Source organism: Schistosoma haematobium, chromosome ZW (genome assembly GCF_000699445.3).
Source record: "Schistosoma haematobium chromosome ZW, whole genome shotgun sequence".
NCBI classification, from domain to species: domain Eukaryota; kingdom Metazoa; phylum Platyhelminthes; class Trematoda; order Strigeidida; family Schistosomatidae; genus Schistosoma; species Schistosoma haematobium.
Genome location: NC_067195.1, coordinates 68,463,942 through 68,482,949, shown reverse-complemented (window position 1 = coordinate 68,482,949; position 19,008 = coordinate 68,463,942). Strand labels below are relative to the sequence as shown.

The following is a 19,008-nucleotide window of genomic DNA, read 5'->3' as shown; positions in this document are numbered from 1 at the left end:
TTATTTTAATTATTTTAGATCACTGTCATTGATTCTTATAATTCTGTTTGCCTAGAATAGTTGCTTTGAAATGTTAACAATTTTATCTGTCCTAATTTTACATTACGTTAATGATAGTCAAATTGCATAGCAAACCATTTCTAGTAGAAATTAATTGTTGTTATGTAGCATATTTTCACTCTGTTAAATTATGCCTCATCAGTCACATGTAGTAAACTTCTCATCAATCAGTTTGTGATTTGTTTTCATATGTTGCTTTTTTCACAATGAATTCAACTGATCAATATGATTGTTAATTATAGTGAGAATCATTAAATTGTTTTCAAGATCATTCACACTGAGAAGCCCAGTTCATTTTTACCATCGACTTCATTATTAACCCGAGTATACATATATATGCTGGATTCTATGAATCTGAACTGAACAACGTTTATTTTGATGTTAAAATTAGTTTTTAGACAAAATCAAACTCTACTGAATGTTTTAGGTGGAGTTTTGTTCTCTGAGCTGGATAGTTTGGCCGTGGAGCTTTCATCGTCCTTCTGAACGACATCAACAGCACAAACTTCAGATAGAAGTGAAGTGTTCGAATTTCTCCATATGTGTTTCACAGCTCGTTCTGTGCACCTCGATATTGATTGGTTCTTATTGACCTGAAATTTATCATTGTTTACTTCTTTGTTTCGGTTGTGTCTCCCATTGGTTTGGTTTTTGTTCCTATATTTATGCATGATTTTCCTGATTGGTTGATAAATTGGATTGATTTCAATATGTTTGTTGATTGCTGATTGACCTGAGTGCCAGGCTTCTAAAAATTCTCTGGTATTTTTGGAGTTTCCTCTGTCTAAGATTTCTACATTTTTCCAATCGGATGAGTGTCCGTAGTTATCCACGTGTATTGATATAAGTGACGAGATATCATGGCGTTTGACCGCTAATTGATGTTCATGTAGGCGAAGGTGGAGAGGGCGTCCGCTTTGTCCGATGTAGTGTTTGTCGCAGTTGGTACAATTTATTTTGTAGATGATGTTTGATTTGTTCTCCTTTGTTATTTCATCTTTTGGTTTGCATAGGATTGATTGTAGTGATTTTTTCGGCTTGTGTGCCACACCTATCCCCAAAGGTTTTCAGCAGTCTCGTTGCGGTTTCTGATATTCCTTGTATGTACGGTAGGGTGATCCTTTTGTTGATTTTTGCGTTTGGCTTGGGTTCTGTTGCTTTGTGCGGTTGGTGTTTTTTGATGAAGTTAATTGGGTAGCCGTTCTTTTGAAATATGTCCTTCAGGTATTTCTCTTCATTTTTTAGTGCTGCCAGCGTGCTGCAGTGTGTCCTCGCCCTCTTGAACAATGTGTGTACGCAGTTGATTTTGTGGGCTCTTGGGTTGTTGCTGTTGTAGTTGAGAATTCTCCACCATCTCTACTGAATGTTAATCAATACCATTCTAAGCTATTTAACGTAGATCAGCTAGGTCATAGATGTATGCAATAAATTTCCAACTGGTATTAAATTTATTTTATTTATTATTGTATATTTTCATTATACTCAACAGTAAATGATAGAAGAGATGTGGAAACGTTCAATTAACATTATTAATACACAATTTTACGTCTAATATCATATTGGAAAAGTTTTATTCCTTGATTTTACAAGTATTCTCTACACTTAAATTACAGAAGATCTACTTATAATATGATGTGTAATTATTCATAAATGATTTACTGTATAATTTTATATAGTAAGTAGTGATATTTATAAATGAAATTAATAATTCATAGAATCTTAACTTTAGAAAACTTTTTTTTTCTGTAAGTTTATTCAATATAATTCATGTACCAAGTATCCCATTTTGAATTATACTGTTAATATGGAGGTTAAAGATTTTAAAATAATAATACAAATCGATGGGACTATAATTTATGGATGACCTTTGAGCGACACTGAAGTGACCTTGAGTGTGTCCATCTAATAACTAGAACCAAATGAAGGTTATGAAACATTATGGTGGATTAGAATGATAATGTTCAGTTGATGGTTAAAGTTAGAAATTAAATTTAACGTTTTCAACACGAAATGACATCAGTTATAATGCCAAAAATCCATTTGAATAAAATGGATGAGTGAATTTCGTGATAAAATCCCAGATTTGTCATCTTATACCCGAATTGGTTCGTCCATAAATTATAGTCTTGTCTACAAATCTAATCTAGTTCAAAGATATACAATCTAATAGTTAAAAAGAAAAGGGAATGATATAACTGTTAAACTATTTACTTCAATTTAAAAAAAAATTATATAATAAGTAATAATTTATAAATTTTATTCTATTCAATGATTAAGAAAAATAAAAACTATGTGAACAAAGGTTGAATTTCCTATTATGGATTTTATGGAAAATAATTTCATACATTTAACCATTAAACAAAGTTCATTTAGATAATAACAGAATTCAGTTATAAAATTATATAAGTGTGAAGTAAACAAGCTTATACATATACATATATCATGTATATTTCTATCAATTACTAATAATTATTCTTATTGATTTTATATAATATTGAATATAAAAATAATAATTCCAATGAAATAGAGAAAAAAAGCGAAAAAAAAAATAATAATTTACAATTATTAATTAATTTCAACTTCGAATTATAAAAAGTAAAACAAACAAACAATAAGGTTGTTGTTATCGTTGTTGTTTTTATGTTTAGCATATCAATAGGATCGAATACTAATAAATACATTTGAATATTAGATATATAAACATAAATTAGATCTATTTTTATACTGATAATCTAGACTACAAATATATGTATAACTTATGTAATAGTTAATTTATAATCTTGATTAAAGTAATTAAATCAGTTTATCATTAAAAAAGATAAAGATTTTCGGAATGAATCAAAGGTTAGTATTTTTTTTTAATGTATTTTAATGTATTTATTATTATCATTAAATGTTCAATTATAAACTAAATTTATTTCGTCGGACATCAATCAGTTCATGATCTCAATCAAAAACTTAATATTCCCCACAACCTTATACTGATAATGATCATGTGCTTACTAGTGACTAACTTTTTGAGGGAATTTTCGGAGTTCAGGTGAGAAGCCGTTACCAGTGGAGTTCATCCGCGTCGGATAGCGACAAGTATCTACCTCAGTAAAATGAAAGATGGTTGCACGATTTCGTGGATTAGTTGATGCTGGCCGGCTCAGTGGTCTAGAGTTTAGGCATTCACACATGAGACTGAAGGTCCTGGGTTCAAATCATGCGATTGGGATCGTGGATTCACACTGCCGGAGAGTCCCACAAAAGGACGAAACGGCCGTCCAGTGCTTCGAGGTTTTCAATGGTGGTCTAACATCGATCGATTCATGATCTCAATCAAAAACTTAATAATCTCTACAACCTTATACTGATTATTTGAGAATAATTGGAAAATTTTCATTTGTACTTGTTAATTATGTACAATTTAGAAATTGTCATTCCGTATAGATTTAATGTTGTTTTAGCAGATCAGAAATATTTGGTCAATATTCATTATATCGACTATTAATAAAGATTGAATCTTAATAAAAAACTTAATTTGTCATATTTTGAGTTTGAATATGATATTTACCTGATTCTTTAATATTTCATTACATGGCTTATTGTTGATAAATAATGAAGTAAGAGCACTATACATGGAATTGCTGGGGAAGTAGATTAGATACATTATTTCATGAGGTGTCTATACTTCTAAGTATTTTTTAAAAAGATTGTTCTTGGCATACTGTAGTGAATGAGAACAACAATGGGAACAATCAAATATTAAATTACATTCGACCACGTTTCTGATGCCTGGTAGAAATTGCTTTATGAAACTTCAGAATACTGGAGCTTAACTGTTTACCAATAACCTTGAAAATTTGCAACATAACGACTTCAAATCCTATGTCCAGGAGATGTTCTACCTCTCTTCCTCTCTTCTTGGTAAATGAACTATGTGTATGATATGGCTTATTTTTCATTTTTTTCTTCATATCTGTTGAGTGAACAGTTATCCAATATTTTTCTAACCCGTAACTTATTTTCATCTCCATATTCCTCTCTAACCTCTCGATTAATGCGCAACCTTTTTTAATGTCTGAAATCTTGGGTCACTTTATGATGAAGTCTCTTCTATCCTTTTATGAAAACATATATTTATCAAATAACCACGAATACGAATATAAAGTTTAAGCACATGATTTTGTCAACAAGAACATCTTCCTCTCTGAATTTGCCTTAGTTTTATTTTCTGATAGTTCTATATTTTCAGTTTGAATCAAGAACTGATCTTAACTTAACAACCATTGAAAACCTGTATGCATTCGAGTGGCGTTTCTTCGTAGTATGAGACTTTTCCTCGGGACGGTCCTCATTCACGAGCCTCTTCTAAACAAAAAAATTGAGGACCAGAAGCAATGTCACCAAGTCAGTTACTCACTGTCAACTTCAGCCGAGTTGACGTACAAAAGGCATTAAGTTCTCTAGAACTAGAAAAATCAACAGAACTGGATGAACTATATTTTAAAACCCTGAAACAGTCCATAATATAAATTGCTACTTCGCTCAAAACTTCATTCAGGATTTTACTGACCCCCTAAAAATGTTACCTGTAGACTGGATGGATACTACTATCATTCCGGTTCATGTGACAGGACTATGACAATTCTCATCAAATAACAAACGCTCCAGACCTTTATTTTACCTCCATTCTATTTTTGTCGCAACACCTTATTTTCTTGTCAACTGAGAAACATTTTTAACTAAAGGCATACTGTATTACAAACATCTAATAATAATTATAATAATCTGTTTGTACATAATAATGTTAATTAAAACAAAACTTTCCATTTTATTAATTATTAATAATGAAGAATGGATTACTTTATTTATAAGTAACACGAAAATGATGTTGATTTGATTTGTTAGAAAGATTTAAATTATCGATACTTGACCGAACAGTCTAATAGAATCTGGACCTCGTGAACGGGTGCTTCGATAGAATATAGGCTGACGATTATCTGACTTCACAGTGGTTACCAGTGCAGTTCAATAACCATGCTTCGGTCTCACTCCGTGTATTCAGTCAAATTGAATAATTACTACTACGATCTTCAAAAATGACAATAGATTCAGTGGAATTGTAAGATATTGGCTACCCAATGAGCATAGATTGACGTATTTAACACTGAATATTAATAGGGTGCATAGTTAATAATCGAAATGAAATGTGCATAAATGTAGATTTTGTTTTAACTACGTAGTTTTTAATGAATACGAGAGCTGAAATTATCAAACCTGTATTTTAAATAGTTTAGGGTACACCAATCTTATTGCTTTTATTACTTTTCATAATACACTTGTCCAACATCAATTTTCACTATTTGGAAAATTACTAGAATTTTTCTGAATTTATGTGCTTAGGTTATCACATCGTTTCACACGATGCTTTCATTTACCGATGACTAACCACAACCACGTAAGTAAACGATTTTCTTAAACTCAAGCAACTGCCAATCTTTAGCAATCGGTAGGCAAACAAGTTCGCGCATGATTGATATTTTACGTTTGATTCACCTTTCACTATTTCACTAGCCTAACTAGAATGGCAAAGTAACTTTAAGAGCTATATTCCCAATGCGTTTTCTTCATAAACAACTCTTAATATCTCATGAACACGTTCAAGGGTATTCTCAAGTTTACAATGACTTTTATTCTAATTCCACGGTACTGTTCAAACAATTTCTGATCTGTCTGGTAGTACTGAATTTTCTTCATAAATTGTACCTAAATAACGATATTATAAGTTGCTTCAGTAACATCACTGGTACTGATGAACTAAATTTATTGTCCAACGACTTTATTGACTACGTAGTTACCTCTTAGAAAAGATATTATAATAAGATAAAAAGAACGTCATCAGAAAATCTTTTAGTCAGAAGTTTCATTGAAATCATGAACCGATCAATGTCGCAATATCATTGATAACCTGGAAGCACTCGAAGAACGTTTCGTTTTAATATAGCACTCCTTAACACCGAACACTCATGAAATCGAACTCTGTAATACAACACTAATCATTCCATCTCCTCTGTGAATACTTAAACTCTAAACCACTATGTCGGTATCCAACAGTGTCCTCATGTTTAACGTTAATCAATCCACCATATTGCATCACCATCTCACATAATCTTCAATGGATGACTGACTCACACTCGACAAGGGTTAGTTCCTCTGATCATGGATTCTCACTAGAACCCTATAACTTCTCTCGAAACTAATTACTAGTGAGCACGTGAAAACTATCACTACTGGGTTATGGAGATTGATTAGAAGTTCTGTCTCCAAATGCATCTCCTAGTCAAAGTAATGATCAACTAGATAAATTAAATGTAACAGATAAAATTCAATCTCTGTAAATGTAAAACAAATGAAAATGCTGATTAATCAACAAACAAATTCACCGTTTGAAAAGTCTAATTGAAATTCACCTTTACTCAAGTAAATAATAAAATGTCTGACCATATATAAATTCACTCTACAACTCAAAATATCTTTTTCAAAAAAATTATGAATTTTAAGGAATAAAATCTAAACAAAATTTAGTTGAGTTTAACAGATTGTAAAAATTAACTTTTGAACAGATAAATAGATTTTTGTCATGGATTCACGCAAGCTCGTGTTGGTTGGAAACTATGGAAAACCAGGAAACAGTGAACAGTAGTTTTCCTTTAGTTTAAAACTCTATATTAGTGAATAACTACTGCCTCAATAAAGATTGGATTCAAGATGTTTGTATCTTGAGTTAAACAGGTTACCATCTAATAATAATAATAATAATAATAATATATATATATATATATATATATATATATATATATATATATGAAAATACCTTATTGACAGACAAACAATTGTCGATAATTTATTTCTTTTTATAAACGCACTTATGGGGGCCTTCTGTTTAATCTTCCTAAGTAATGGTGTTTTTATGACTAAGATTTTATTTTATTAGTTGAGATCATGAGTCAATTGAATTTAGACCATTATGAAAAACCTGGAAGCACTGTATGGCCGTTTCTTCCTATTGTGCGACTCCTCAGTAGTGCGCATCCACGATACCACCTCCCTCGCAAGATTCGAACCCATCACCTATCAGTCTCGCCCGCGAACGCTTAACCACTAGACCACTGAGTCGTCCGGCATCCAACGGTGTTAATGTCTAACTTCAACTAATCCACGAAATTGAGCGACACATCCACCATTGTCTTCAGTGGGTTATTATCTCACAACAGACCGAGTTGAACTCCACTGGTCTGGCTTCAATTGACTCATGATCTCAACTATTAAAATTACTAAAATATCCAAAAAAAGCCCTTCTGGGATTAAGATTTAATTCAAACTGAACAAACAATATATATATATATTTCCAATGTACTCAATGTAAGTTCCTACTCATAGACACATATATTTTACTGAGAAAAAGACAAAGTAGATTATAATTAGATTTTCTATTCGTCAAAAATATTGTTGCATGTAGTTAGTTGTACGTGACATATAAATTGTGTCTATTAATGTTTAATGGTAGAATACAAATAATAATTAATTGACTAATTAATAAGATTAATATATAGTTGATCATATAAAAATTATAATATAAAATGATAAAGGAGAATTTTATTAATTCAAATCTAATTGATTTTTAATACTTGAAACCAAGGGTAAATGGAAAAGTAATGTGAGTTTAAATATTTTACAATGAATACATATATACATTAAGGATGTATTAAATTGACTTATTATAATTCATTCTTTTATATTATATAATTAAATCAAATGCTGAGATGATGGAGAAGATTTGTTCTAAGTAAAATTTGTACTCATGATATTATTCAATAGAATGATGAAATCTCCACGACTAAATCATCTAGCTCAGAGAACAAAACTCCATCTAAATCAAATGTATATCCTTAATAAATTACAAATTTTTTATTATGACATAACATATAGATAATTTTTACTATATTATTAATATTATTTAAATTATTAACTCAAAGTATAACTATTCAAAATGAGAATAATTTGAGCATTAAATAAGAATCTTTCAATAATAATAACAATAATAATAAGTTATGACTTATAGATTAGTTACTTTAAAGCTGTAAATTCATAATCATTGTACTACATGGATTGATAGATCATTCATACAAAAAATAAATCAATTAGATAATGTTAAAACAATTAGCCCCTTTGATAAATTTCGACAATGTAATTAGAAGACGAAGATTATCAGAACTATGTGATATATTAGCGCAATACTTTTCGAACAATCTGATCACACATATATTTGTTAAAAGCATTTATATATAAAAATAAAAGGTCGACTAGACTGGAAACGGGGTAAGAGGAGATAAGGATAATGATGATAAGAGTAATAATAATAATTTGTAAATTTAAACCCCCCTTATGTGTACAAAAATAATTTGTCGTAACCTTGATTTTACCTTGGTAATCCTTAAGTCATTCTATGGCCTAGGATAACGCGACAATTTCTTATTCTTTCTCTCCCCTTAGTTATTTTAATTGAACTTTTATTTGTTTGACCTTTAGTATTTTCATTAAAAAGAAGAATATATTTGTAAAATCTCAGCGAATGAATTTTTAAGTAAATCCAACGTTTCGCCTGGCAATCTGGTCCAAGCTTTTTCAAGGAAAAGCCAGTCTCACATTAACTCGGCACCCAAATATTGTGAAACTATTCGTTCAAATTTAGACGAAAGTTCTTATTTAGTATTTTCATATAAAAATGCCCTGACAAGTATATGTGTGACCAGATTGTTCGAAATGTATAGCGCAAATACATTACATTTTTCAGATCAACCCCGTCTTCTCATTGTTCTATCGAAATAATAATATGAACACAATTCGAAACCTAATCACTCTGGATAGTAAGTCAATATTACCAGGGTAGGTTTAAGGTAAGAACAAACTGTTTTTGAACATACAAAGAGGGTTTGAATTGTCGTATGGCTAAGGCTTCAATAAACCTTAGTAAACGCCGTTTTACACTTTTATACAATACCATCATAAATGTTCTTAACAAGTATATATGTGATCAGATTGTTCGGAATGTATTGTGCTAATATATCACATAGTTCTGATAATCTTCGTCTTCTAATTAGATAATATTAGTTAACTAAAAACGAGTGAAGGTTTTGCATTATTTATGACTTAATCATCTATTATTCATTTACTGTTGTAAAGCTTTTGATAATGTATCATCTCATAACAACTACTGACTTAAATATTCACTATTCTTTTTTACGGTAATCTATAAGAATTTTTAAAACTGTATAAATATACATAAATAAATAATATATTTGTAATATCCCAATGAGTAGAAAATTAGATTTTCTGACGTTTCGTGACTAAGTGTAAGTCACTTCTTCAGAGAATAAATAACCAAATTAAAATTAATCCAAGTTTAAATCGTACAACGGAAAAACGGAACATGACATTGATTTGTTCAGACCTGTTTTTGGATTGATCACATAATATTCTTATTGTTCCGTCGTACTATTTAAACTTGTATTAATTTTAATTTGGTTATTTATTTATACTCTGAAGAAATGACTTACACTTAGTCACGAAACGTCAGAAAATCTAATTTTTCTACTCATTGGGATATTACAAATATATTAATTTATCTATAACAATCTACCCAGTGCTCAATTTATTCGAAATTATCAAATCAAACCTTGGTAATGATACCTATCTAAATATACATTTTCTATTTATTGTAGAAATAATCCTAAAACATCATGTCAAAACGATGGTTAGGAATATTCACTCATTTTTCTTCTAATTCTTATTTGTTCAATTTTAAAAAGTGAGTTATTTCTATTTTTAACCAAATAGCTTGATGAATTAGTGATTAAAAAATAATTTAATTCAATCATAGAATTTTGAGTAGAATGAAAAATTGAACTATGTACATTTCGGTTTATTTCAATCACAATTTATTGATCATTGAGAATGGAACAATTCCAAGTTTTGTCTACTGTTTTTAATACTGACCAAATTTCATTGAATTACAGTGTAACTAATTTAATTGATTAACGAACCAAACAACTCAGTCATAACATTTAAGACTGTGAAATTGAGTGATCCAAATTTGAATCAGATTAGGAGCTTAACTTACCTCATGTTGACAAGTACATTTTGTTAATGAGTGCTAGTTAGCACAAAATCTAGGTTTGGGATTTCCTGTTGGATACCTTCAACCACTTAATAGGAAAGTTGTTTCGTCGAAATTTTGAAAATTTTTGGGTTTGAGGTACTTAACAGTTGTACATTATTGATTTCATTATGTATGACTAAAATCTATGACCGTTTCTGCTACTTTAACGAAGTTGTCGAGATTGCCTATCAAAACAAACCAATCGAGCTATACTGCCTGAAACATTCATTTCCCAAGGTTCTACTATAGCAGACAGGTCGGTTGAGGAGCGGTGGAACTAAAAACGGCAATCCCAAGGTTCGAGGACAGAAGTCGTACAGCTGACTGTACAAAGTTGTGACGGAAGTAAGGTGTTTCCGTCAGATAGCCAGCATAACAGCGATGCTGCCTTCCCACAAGTGGGGGGTGGGGATGAATAGACGGACTCTAAAAATACACATCTCGCCTTAACCCATGAATATCCGTATCCGGTGGTAAAGTCTCAACACGTACATAGTCAACACGAAATTTTCTCACAAAAAGGTCATATGTGACCGAACTAAGGAAGTTGTCCGTCGGGCACTGCGGTCACGCTCTCAGATCACTTAGACCACCCATAAAGTAATTTCCTTTCCAGGCTCTTGTAGACGAACCCTTCCATGGAGAGGGTGACAGGGAAGTGATAACCGCCTTCATAACTCTAACAGCACTCAAGACCACTTCATTCATAATCAATCTCCCTCTTCAATTCCTATTATTCCTCCGACCTCTAGTTTCAACACCGAACTTCCTCTTTTGACATTCTCCTCATGAGTCACCATGGCCAGTGATTATTGTGCGCGAACCACTCCCAGGTCTACTGAAACCTCGCTCCAAACTACACATTGGAGCCTTCAATGTGCTCACCCTATATCGAATTGGCCGGTACGTCTCCTTAACTAAAACCCTAGAATCTCGTACGATTGATATACTCTGTGTCTCCGAAACACATATGTAGAGAATCCTAATGTGGTCACTCACTTGACCTCATCTCTCCAAAACGGAAGGTCGATGAGTTACACACCGCGTGTTTCTGATGACCCGATGGGCAATTGTCGTGTACTGACAGATGTAGGCATAGCACTGAGTACGAGGGCAGAACAAGCACTATTGGAATGAATTCCCGTTAACAGACGCCTATGTGGTAAACGGCTAAACTGCTCGTTAGGAACTCGGAAAGATAGCGAGACACGTCGTTGCCTGTTTGTCGTTTCTGCCTACACTCCCACTGACTGTAGAGTGGATGAAGTGAAAGATGACTTTCACAGAAAGCTTTCTGAGTTTCTTCAGAAAGCTAAACACTCAGACATAGTACTCATAACGTGTGACTTTAATGCTCAGGTAGGTAGTTTAAACCGAACACAAAGATATTTGGGTGGGTATTTTGGTATTCCGATTCAGTGAACAATCAGTGGTGTCCGTCTGCTGCAACTGTGCTCAGACAATCGTTCATTTCTGAAATCACCAATTTTAGGCAATGAGAAGAGACATTGTTTAACATGGAGACCCCCTGCATCAAACCAACGATGGACTCAAGTGGACCATATTACCATCAGTCATTGTTGGAGAGGGTCGATAGAAGACTGTCGCTCGTTCTGGAATACATGTCTAGACTCTGACTATGCTCTAATACGAGCACACGTTCGGTGACACCTCTCTGGACACAGGTAAACAACATTAAGAAATCGCATTGGAGTCGAACTCATTGACGAGGAAGCGAAAAGTAGATTCCAGGAACGACTGAGGTCACACTTAGGTAGTTCTGAAAACGAGGCTGACTCAGATGTTGCTTGGAGAGAAGTTCGAACAGTTGTGGAAACAGCAGCGATATCTATCAGTGATATGAATTGAAGGGTCACGAAAAACCAGTGGATTTCTACTAAGTCTCTTGCACTGGTAAATTCTCATACAGAGAATTATTACAAACATTTTCCATTATTGCTTAATAATTAAATGTTTTGTATTGTTGTTATGTTTGAACACGTTTTAATACAGGATGACGGTGTTTCAGGTTTGAAATAATAAATAAATACTCAACAGTTTGCGAGTGTGAGTAATGATGAGCAAAGAAAGCGAAATAGATGGGAATTTCAGCAACTGTAGTTAACACCAGACAGCGTTTTATACTAATAAAAGAAACTGGAATTAATAGGTCAAGTGTGAGATGATCTTGGAAAAATACGACACTATTTTCTGTTCTCAATCCAGATGTTTAGAATGATGGGCGGAACACTTTAAGGAGTAGTTCAGCTGACCTTCAGCCATTCTACAACTACCCACCGTTCCCAAACAGCCTGAATGAAACATTAAAGGAGTCCCCACAACTCTAACTGAAGTTCAAAATGCTACAGATACGATAATCTGAAACGAGGAAGAGCAGCGGGTCCATTATGTATGTTGGTTCAGTTTTAGCGATGAAGTTGACCAATATTTTATCTAGAATCTGGTGACTAGATGCAATACCATCTGACTAGTCACAATCACTGATTGTCCCAATATATAAGAATGAGTTAAAATCATCCTGTGATAATCATAGACGGATTAGTTTGACCGATATAGCTTCTATAATACTAGCCTCAATAATTATCGGACGCCAAACAAAATCTCGTGAATTGACAACACGAGAAAATCAGGCTGTATTCAGAACTTGTCGTGGCTCTATCGAAGATTTTAGAACGTGGTCATGTTTGTCGGCGTCCGACAGTGATAATTTTTCTTGACATAAAACCAGCATTTGACTCTATTGACTGAGAGGTTCTGTGGCAGCGTCTGTCATTGGAAGGCGTACATCAGAAGTACATAAACCTTGTGACGGCTCTTTAATCGAACACCACTAGTCGAGTCAGAGCTTTTGGCGAACTGTTATCTAATTTTGCAACCTGAAGTGGTGTCCGGCAAAGCTGTCCACTATCTCCATATTTGTTCAGCTTCATTATAGACATACTGATGAAAATAACAATTCAGTCATTTGAATTTTCGGGCATTGATCTCTTACCAGGAGGTGAACTTATCGACTTATAATACGCAGATGACATATTCTCGTCTGGTGAAAATGCTGATTAAATGCAGTCTTTTGAAAACATAGGGAAACAATTTCAGGATGCTTGGGAAGCAAGTTGTTGCTTCAGGACCGGCCTGCATCAACACTTGAACTAAGGATAGAAAGTGAAGTAGTCGAACGCGTTGACAACTTCACTTATATTGGAAGTTCGATCAGCCGTAGTGGGTTGGTGTCTGATGAAATGTGTGCACGACTCAGAAAGCTCGTTTGGATTTTGCCAACTTACGTCACGTTTGGCGAAGGGAGATATCCGTCTATCAATTAAGGGACGAGTATACTGTGCGGCAGCTCGTTCTGTTCTAATTTACGTCTGAGAAATGTGACCATTAGGAGTAGAAGATACTCGTAATCTGCCTGTGTTTGATGATAGATGTCTTATAAATGTTGTTTGCATCTGCTGGTATCACCGGGTAAGTAATAGTGAGGTTAGATGAAAGATATTCGGAAATGATGATAAATCATTCGATGAGGTTGTGACTGTTCATCGATCGAGATGGTTGGGCCGGGTGTTGCGTATGCCTGAACACCGTTTACCACGATGCGCAATGCTAACTACTGTTGGAGACACACACATCTATCGTAAATGGTTGCTTAAGCATCTTAGTATACTTTATGTAAATTTTGATTCACTCACTATAGTATATGAGATTCTACATTCTAAGGGGCATAAATAATCGATCACCCAAAACTTAGAGGATATGAATATGTTTAATTGAATCGGATCCGTACTACAAAACCTAATGTTAATCGCACAAAATCATGCACTTGAAAAAAGTAAAAGGTCTTACATGTACGTTCGACACGTATTAAGTGTTATACTTAAATTTACTAAAGTTATGTTAATTTTTAGTTTAATAATAACAATATACAATAAAAAAACATAAATTAATCTATAGGCCTAAATACAGGATAAGTAGAATAATTGTATTGAAAAACTAATTTATCTGTTTATTGACTCATTAAAATTGCACTTAGACAAATTCCATCGAAATCGATAATGCAAACAATACCATTTTCAGTCGTCACAACAAAAACACCATATATATATATCATGTTACACCCTTTTTTAAATTTTATTCATATTATGAATCAAACACGTTATTTCAGGAAAGATGTAAGTGATAATAAAGTCATATACTCGTAAAGTAATTTAAAAGAATTGATAGTAATTTTAGGGTTCTAGTGGGAATCCATGATCAGAGGAACTAATCCATGTCGAGTGTGAGTCAGTCATCCATTGAAGATTATGTGAGATGGTGATGCAATATGGTGGATTGATTAACGTTAAACATGAGGACACTGTTGGATACCGACATAGTGGTTTAGAGTTTAAGTATTCACAGAGGAGATGGAATGATTAGTGTTGTATTACAGAGTTCGATTTCATGAGTGTTCGGTGTTAAGGAGTGCTATATTAAAACGAAACGTTCTTCGAGTGCTTCCAGGTTATCAATGATATTGCGACATTGATCGGCTCACGATTTCAGTCGATCAATTTCATTTTAAATACTTTTTAACTACTGTTACAATTTCATTTCACTGTGTGATTTATTAATCACTGATAAAATGCCTATTTCTATGCATAATTAGATAGATAAAACACTATGTTAAGTGTTTAACAAATACTATATCTCTATATTTTAATGAGGTTGTTACAACCTACTAAGACTGAATAACTAATAACACATTAATTAGTTCTTGTGTTTGGTACTTACTTTTCCAATATAGTAATTTTCTTCCCGATAAATAAACATACTTATTACGATTTGAATAACTAAATGTAACAAGAAAACCATGTAATTCGATGTGATTTAATAATGGATAGTAGATAGATTCTAGGATTTACAACCACTCTTTAACTTGGCTTCACAAACTGTTTGAAGTACTATCTTGAGTAATTCCTATTATTTAAAGCTAACTACATTTAGGATGCAGTGTTTAAAAAAAGTAGTAACATAATTTTTGTGATGTAAATAAGGTTAACTGTTTCAATGCCTTATATTTGTTATTGACCTCTGGTGGTAATTGCGAGTGAATAAACTATGTTTATCATAGCTTGATAAGAATGGTTTTTGCACTTGATGTAAGAAAAGGTGGGTAACTTAGAGTAGTGTGATTAGTTTACTACGTTATTTCACAGATTCATAACAAACTATTTGATTGAAAAAGCAAGTCTTTATATCTTCACTAGATAATTTCTAGCACCAAAACATTTTTTGATAATGCTTCAATAATACTTCTTAATATCAGGCTATATCTCTTCGAGAAATTTTATCATATTTCTTAAAGTGTGGATAGATCTGACAGTTATTTGTAGTTAGAAGACACTTTGTAAAGCCGAATCATGGCTTTGTATTAAACGTTTTTTGTAGACTCTGATACACTATATTTATTTTTATCATTCGATTCATCATAGGTATTGTGATTTAATTTGTAATCCACTACAACGAAATGTGTTTCGGATATTCGTGCTCACCAGTATCAGAACTTTATAATTATTATCACATATCTGCTATTACAGTAAAATGTTCATCAGTTAGACTGGCTAAAAGTAAAAGAATTAACTGTTACTAATGATGTAATTACAACTGAAAACAAACTCACGAGGCGTAAGACCAGCAAAATTAAGAAAGAGATAGAGAAATAAAAAATTTTTAAAAATATATGCGTGAAATATGCAGAACTTGGAAACCAAAGAATAGCAAACTGGAAAGGGAAATCTGCCCGGTGCTCTTTCATTTGACTAGTATTCAAAGTGGGGTTAACCTTTGACGAAAGTTATCATAACATTATAGTAATGTCACTAAACCTCTCAACGATATATACATATATATATTGACTTTGACATCATTTTTTATGTCAATAGATTCAGGAAAGGATGATAAATTTTTACCCAGCTATTACTTGATTACTCGTAATGATTACAATAGCTCAACAGCAGATGCTTATGTCAGCGAATGACAAGAAATTCAACTGCTAGATTTTGGAACCCTTGGGTTCATTTTTACGTATGATGTACACCGATAATGCTCAATACAATTCAAATGCATTTTAATGATTCTACGAAATTCGACTTCAAGCGACTTGTAGATTAACATTATTTACTTTTGCATAATAAATTTATTTTATGAACCAATGTAAGTATAGCAGACGGTAGATTGGAAGACTAGTGGTTGACAGTTGTTTTGAGTTCCATATGTTCTTCAAATGTAGGAATGCTGCCACTGATTTGCCAATCCTCGTCTTTACGCCTGCATCCGATCTTCCTCCTTCATCGATTATACTGTTGACCAGATACGTGAAAGATTCCACATATGTCAGAGCTTTTCCATCATGTGTGACTGGGTTTCTGTCCTCTGTGATATATTTGAGGAACTCATTTATTCCTTCGTGTATGCTGAGGCTTACTGCTACAGAAGCTGCCGCTACACTAGTTGTCTTAACCTGCATTTGTTGGTGTGTTTCGGATAGAAAAATTGGATCAACTGTCAAGTCCATCCATCTAGTTTCATCCAAGTTGATCATTGTATTCCGTGCTTCAGCTGAAATGTGTAGGTCTTCATAATTCAATCAACCACCAGAAGAAAAAGAAAGGGGGAGAACAGACAGCTTTGTCTGACACCAGTCCTCAATTCCAATGCATCTGTCGGTTGTCCTAGATGCACCACTTCGCAGTGTAGTCTGTCGTGCGATTTCCGGATGATATCTACAATATTCTTATGTACACCACAGTGTCGAATAAGGGTCCATAAAATTCTCCTATCCACACTGTCAAACGCTTTCTCGTAGTCCAGAGAGCCGAAGTATAGTGACAAACTCCACTCAACTGATCGCTCAACAATCATCCGTAGTGTCGTGATTCGGTATGTACACGATCGATCCCTTCGAAATTCACTCTATTGATCTCGAAGTTGAGAGTCTACTAAGTCTTTCATTCACTTCAACAATACTCTGTTGGAAACTCGTCCTTATACCGATAATGGTGTGATGCCTCTGTATTTCTCACACTTTCTGTGATCCCCCTTTGTTGGTATAATAATATGCCTGTTATTCTTCTTTCCAATCTGTCGGTACTTCTTCTTCCTACCAAGTCTTCTTGATTAGAAAGTGAAGCATGTTTGTAGTTACCCCTGTGTCTGACTTCAGTGCTTTATCTGGCATGTCATCTGATCCTGTTGCTTTCCCATTCTTGATCTGTCTCATAGCCAACCTGATTCATTCGATCGTTGGTGGAGTGACATCTATAAGAAGGTCTGTATGTTCTGCTTCGATGTTCAATAGGTTCAGTAGTGCTGATCTTTTTAAGAGTTCTGCAAATTGCTCTGCTCACCTGTCCAATTGCTTTTCAATCTCAATGATTGTCTTGACTTCTTTGTCTTTTACCGATCTTTTTGGTTACTAAATTTTCCTACTAGTTTCTTCGTTGTCTGACATAGTTCTTTCATATTTCCTTCTCTTGCAGTGTTTTAAGCTGTCAATGCTTGCTCTTCCATATACTTCTACTTGTAAGCTCGAATGCTCCGCTTTACTTGCTTGTTTGGGCCAGTGTATTCAGCTTGTGCCTTCACTTCCCCTGTTCTTGTTCCACTGTTGCTAATTACCGTCTTCTTGTTCTTCCTTTCTTGAATGCTGTCTAGGTTTTCCATGAAGATCCATTCCTTATGATGATGGCTCTTGCAGCCTAGAACCTCCTGACACATTGAATTCAGTGCTTCTTTGATTTCCTACCAGTTGTCCTTTATAGTAGTTTTTTCTTCCTTCATCAGATCTTGTATGACTTCGAACTTGTTGTTGAGAGTTATCTTGAATTCTATGAGTTTGTCAGTATATGAATGGGAGACCGTATTAAACCTTTTTAATGCTGTTTCCCCAACCGTTCATTGTTTCATAAGTTTCAGTTTCATCTTGACCACAACCAGCTAGTGATGTGGCAGTATATCAGCACCTCTCTTCATTGTCATTTTTAAAGAATCTCGACTGTCACAATGAGGCTTCACAATTCGATTTCCAGGTCACAGTTTAAATGGCTGAATTAATTTTTTCTGGTTAGCGCTTTTTTCCTTAGAGTTGTTTTCTACTAGATGGAGATGCTGACCACTTGACCAATCCTCCTTCTTTATCCGGGCTTAGGACTAGCAGTAATTTTAGAAGGGCTGCAGGCGAAGTTCTGAACTATCTAGCCAGTGAATAAGTAGAAAAATGGTCAACAGCTCCGGATAAAATATCTGATAATTACTTACATAAATCTGTTACATCTCAGCGTGCAATTACCAGCTCCGCGTGTTGTTCAGTCTATTTCCTTCCTTTTTAACTTGAATATTTCAGGTTAGAGATTGCTTTGCAATACAGTCTGATGGGTGCAATAAAGTGTTTTTAATCCATCCCCAACATCATATCGTAATTTCCTCTCAATCTGGAGGCTGTTTCTTATGCTCCCACAGTCCGTCACCGCCAGTGGTCTCGCCTTTCAGGTTTCCCATCGGAACGGTCAGCTTTCTCGCTGAACACTTTCCGACGATGAACTCTAGCCTGTCAGAAAATTGGTCTTTGTACTCTCGCTCTCTATCACTGATAAGCCTGTTGAACCGGCTGACATTCGTTTCAGTCTTTTTTCCTTCTCTGTTTTGAAGGATACTTTGGTAATCGTGAAGTGGTGAAACCC

At 33.8% G+C, this 19,008-nt stretch overlaps 1 protein-coding gene across 5 annotated transcripts in view; it reads left to right on the top strand.

The window, feature by feature from the left end:
- The first annotated feature begins 2,694 nt into the window (after positions 1 to 2,694).
- B4GALT4_2 (Beta-1,4-galactosyltransferase 4) overlaps positions 2,695 to 19,008 on the top strand; it is a 35,547-nt gene continuing 19,233 nt past the window's right edge. For 2 of the 5 annotated variants that reach the window (XM_051218837.1, XM_051218838.1), the window contains exons 1-2: positions 2,695 to 2,904; positions 9,831 to 9,916. In XM_051218837.1, coding sequence (XP_051072268.1) covers positions 9,849 to 9,916 — 68 coding nt within the window. In that variant the 5' untranslated portion in view covers positions 2,695 to 2,904; positions 9,831 to 9,848. Of the gene's footprint in view, positions 2,905 to 5,451; positions 5,507 to 7,624; positions 7,766 to 9,830; positions 9,917 to 19,008 lie in introns of those variants that run through there. The other 3 variants (XM_051218836.1, XM_051218835.1, XM_051218839.1) reach the window with 2 other exon arrangements.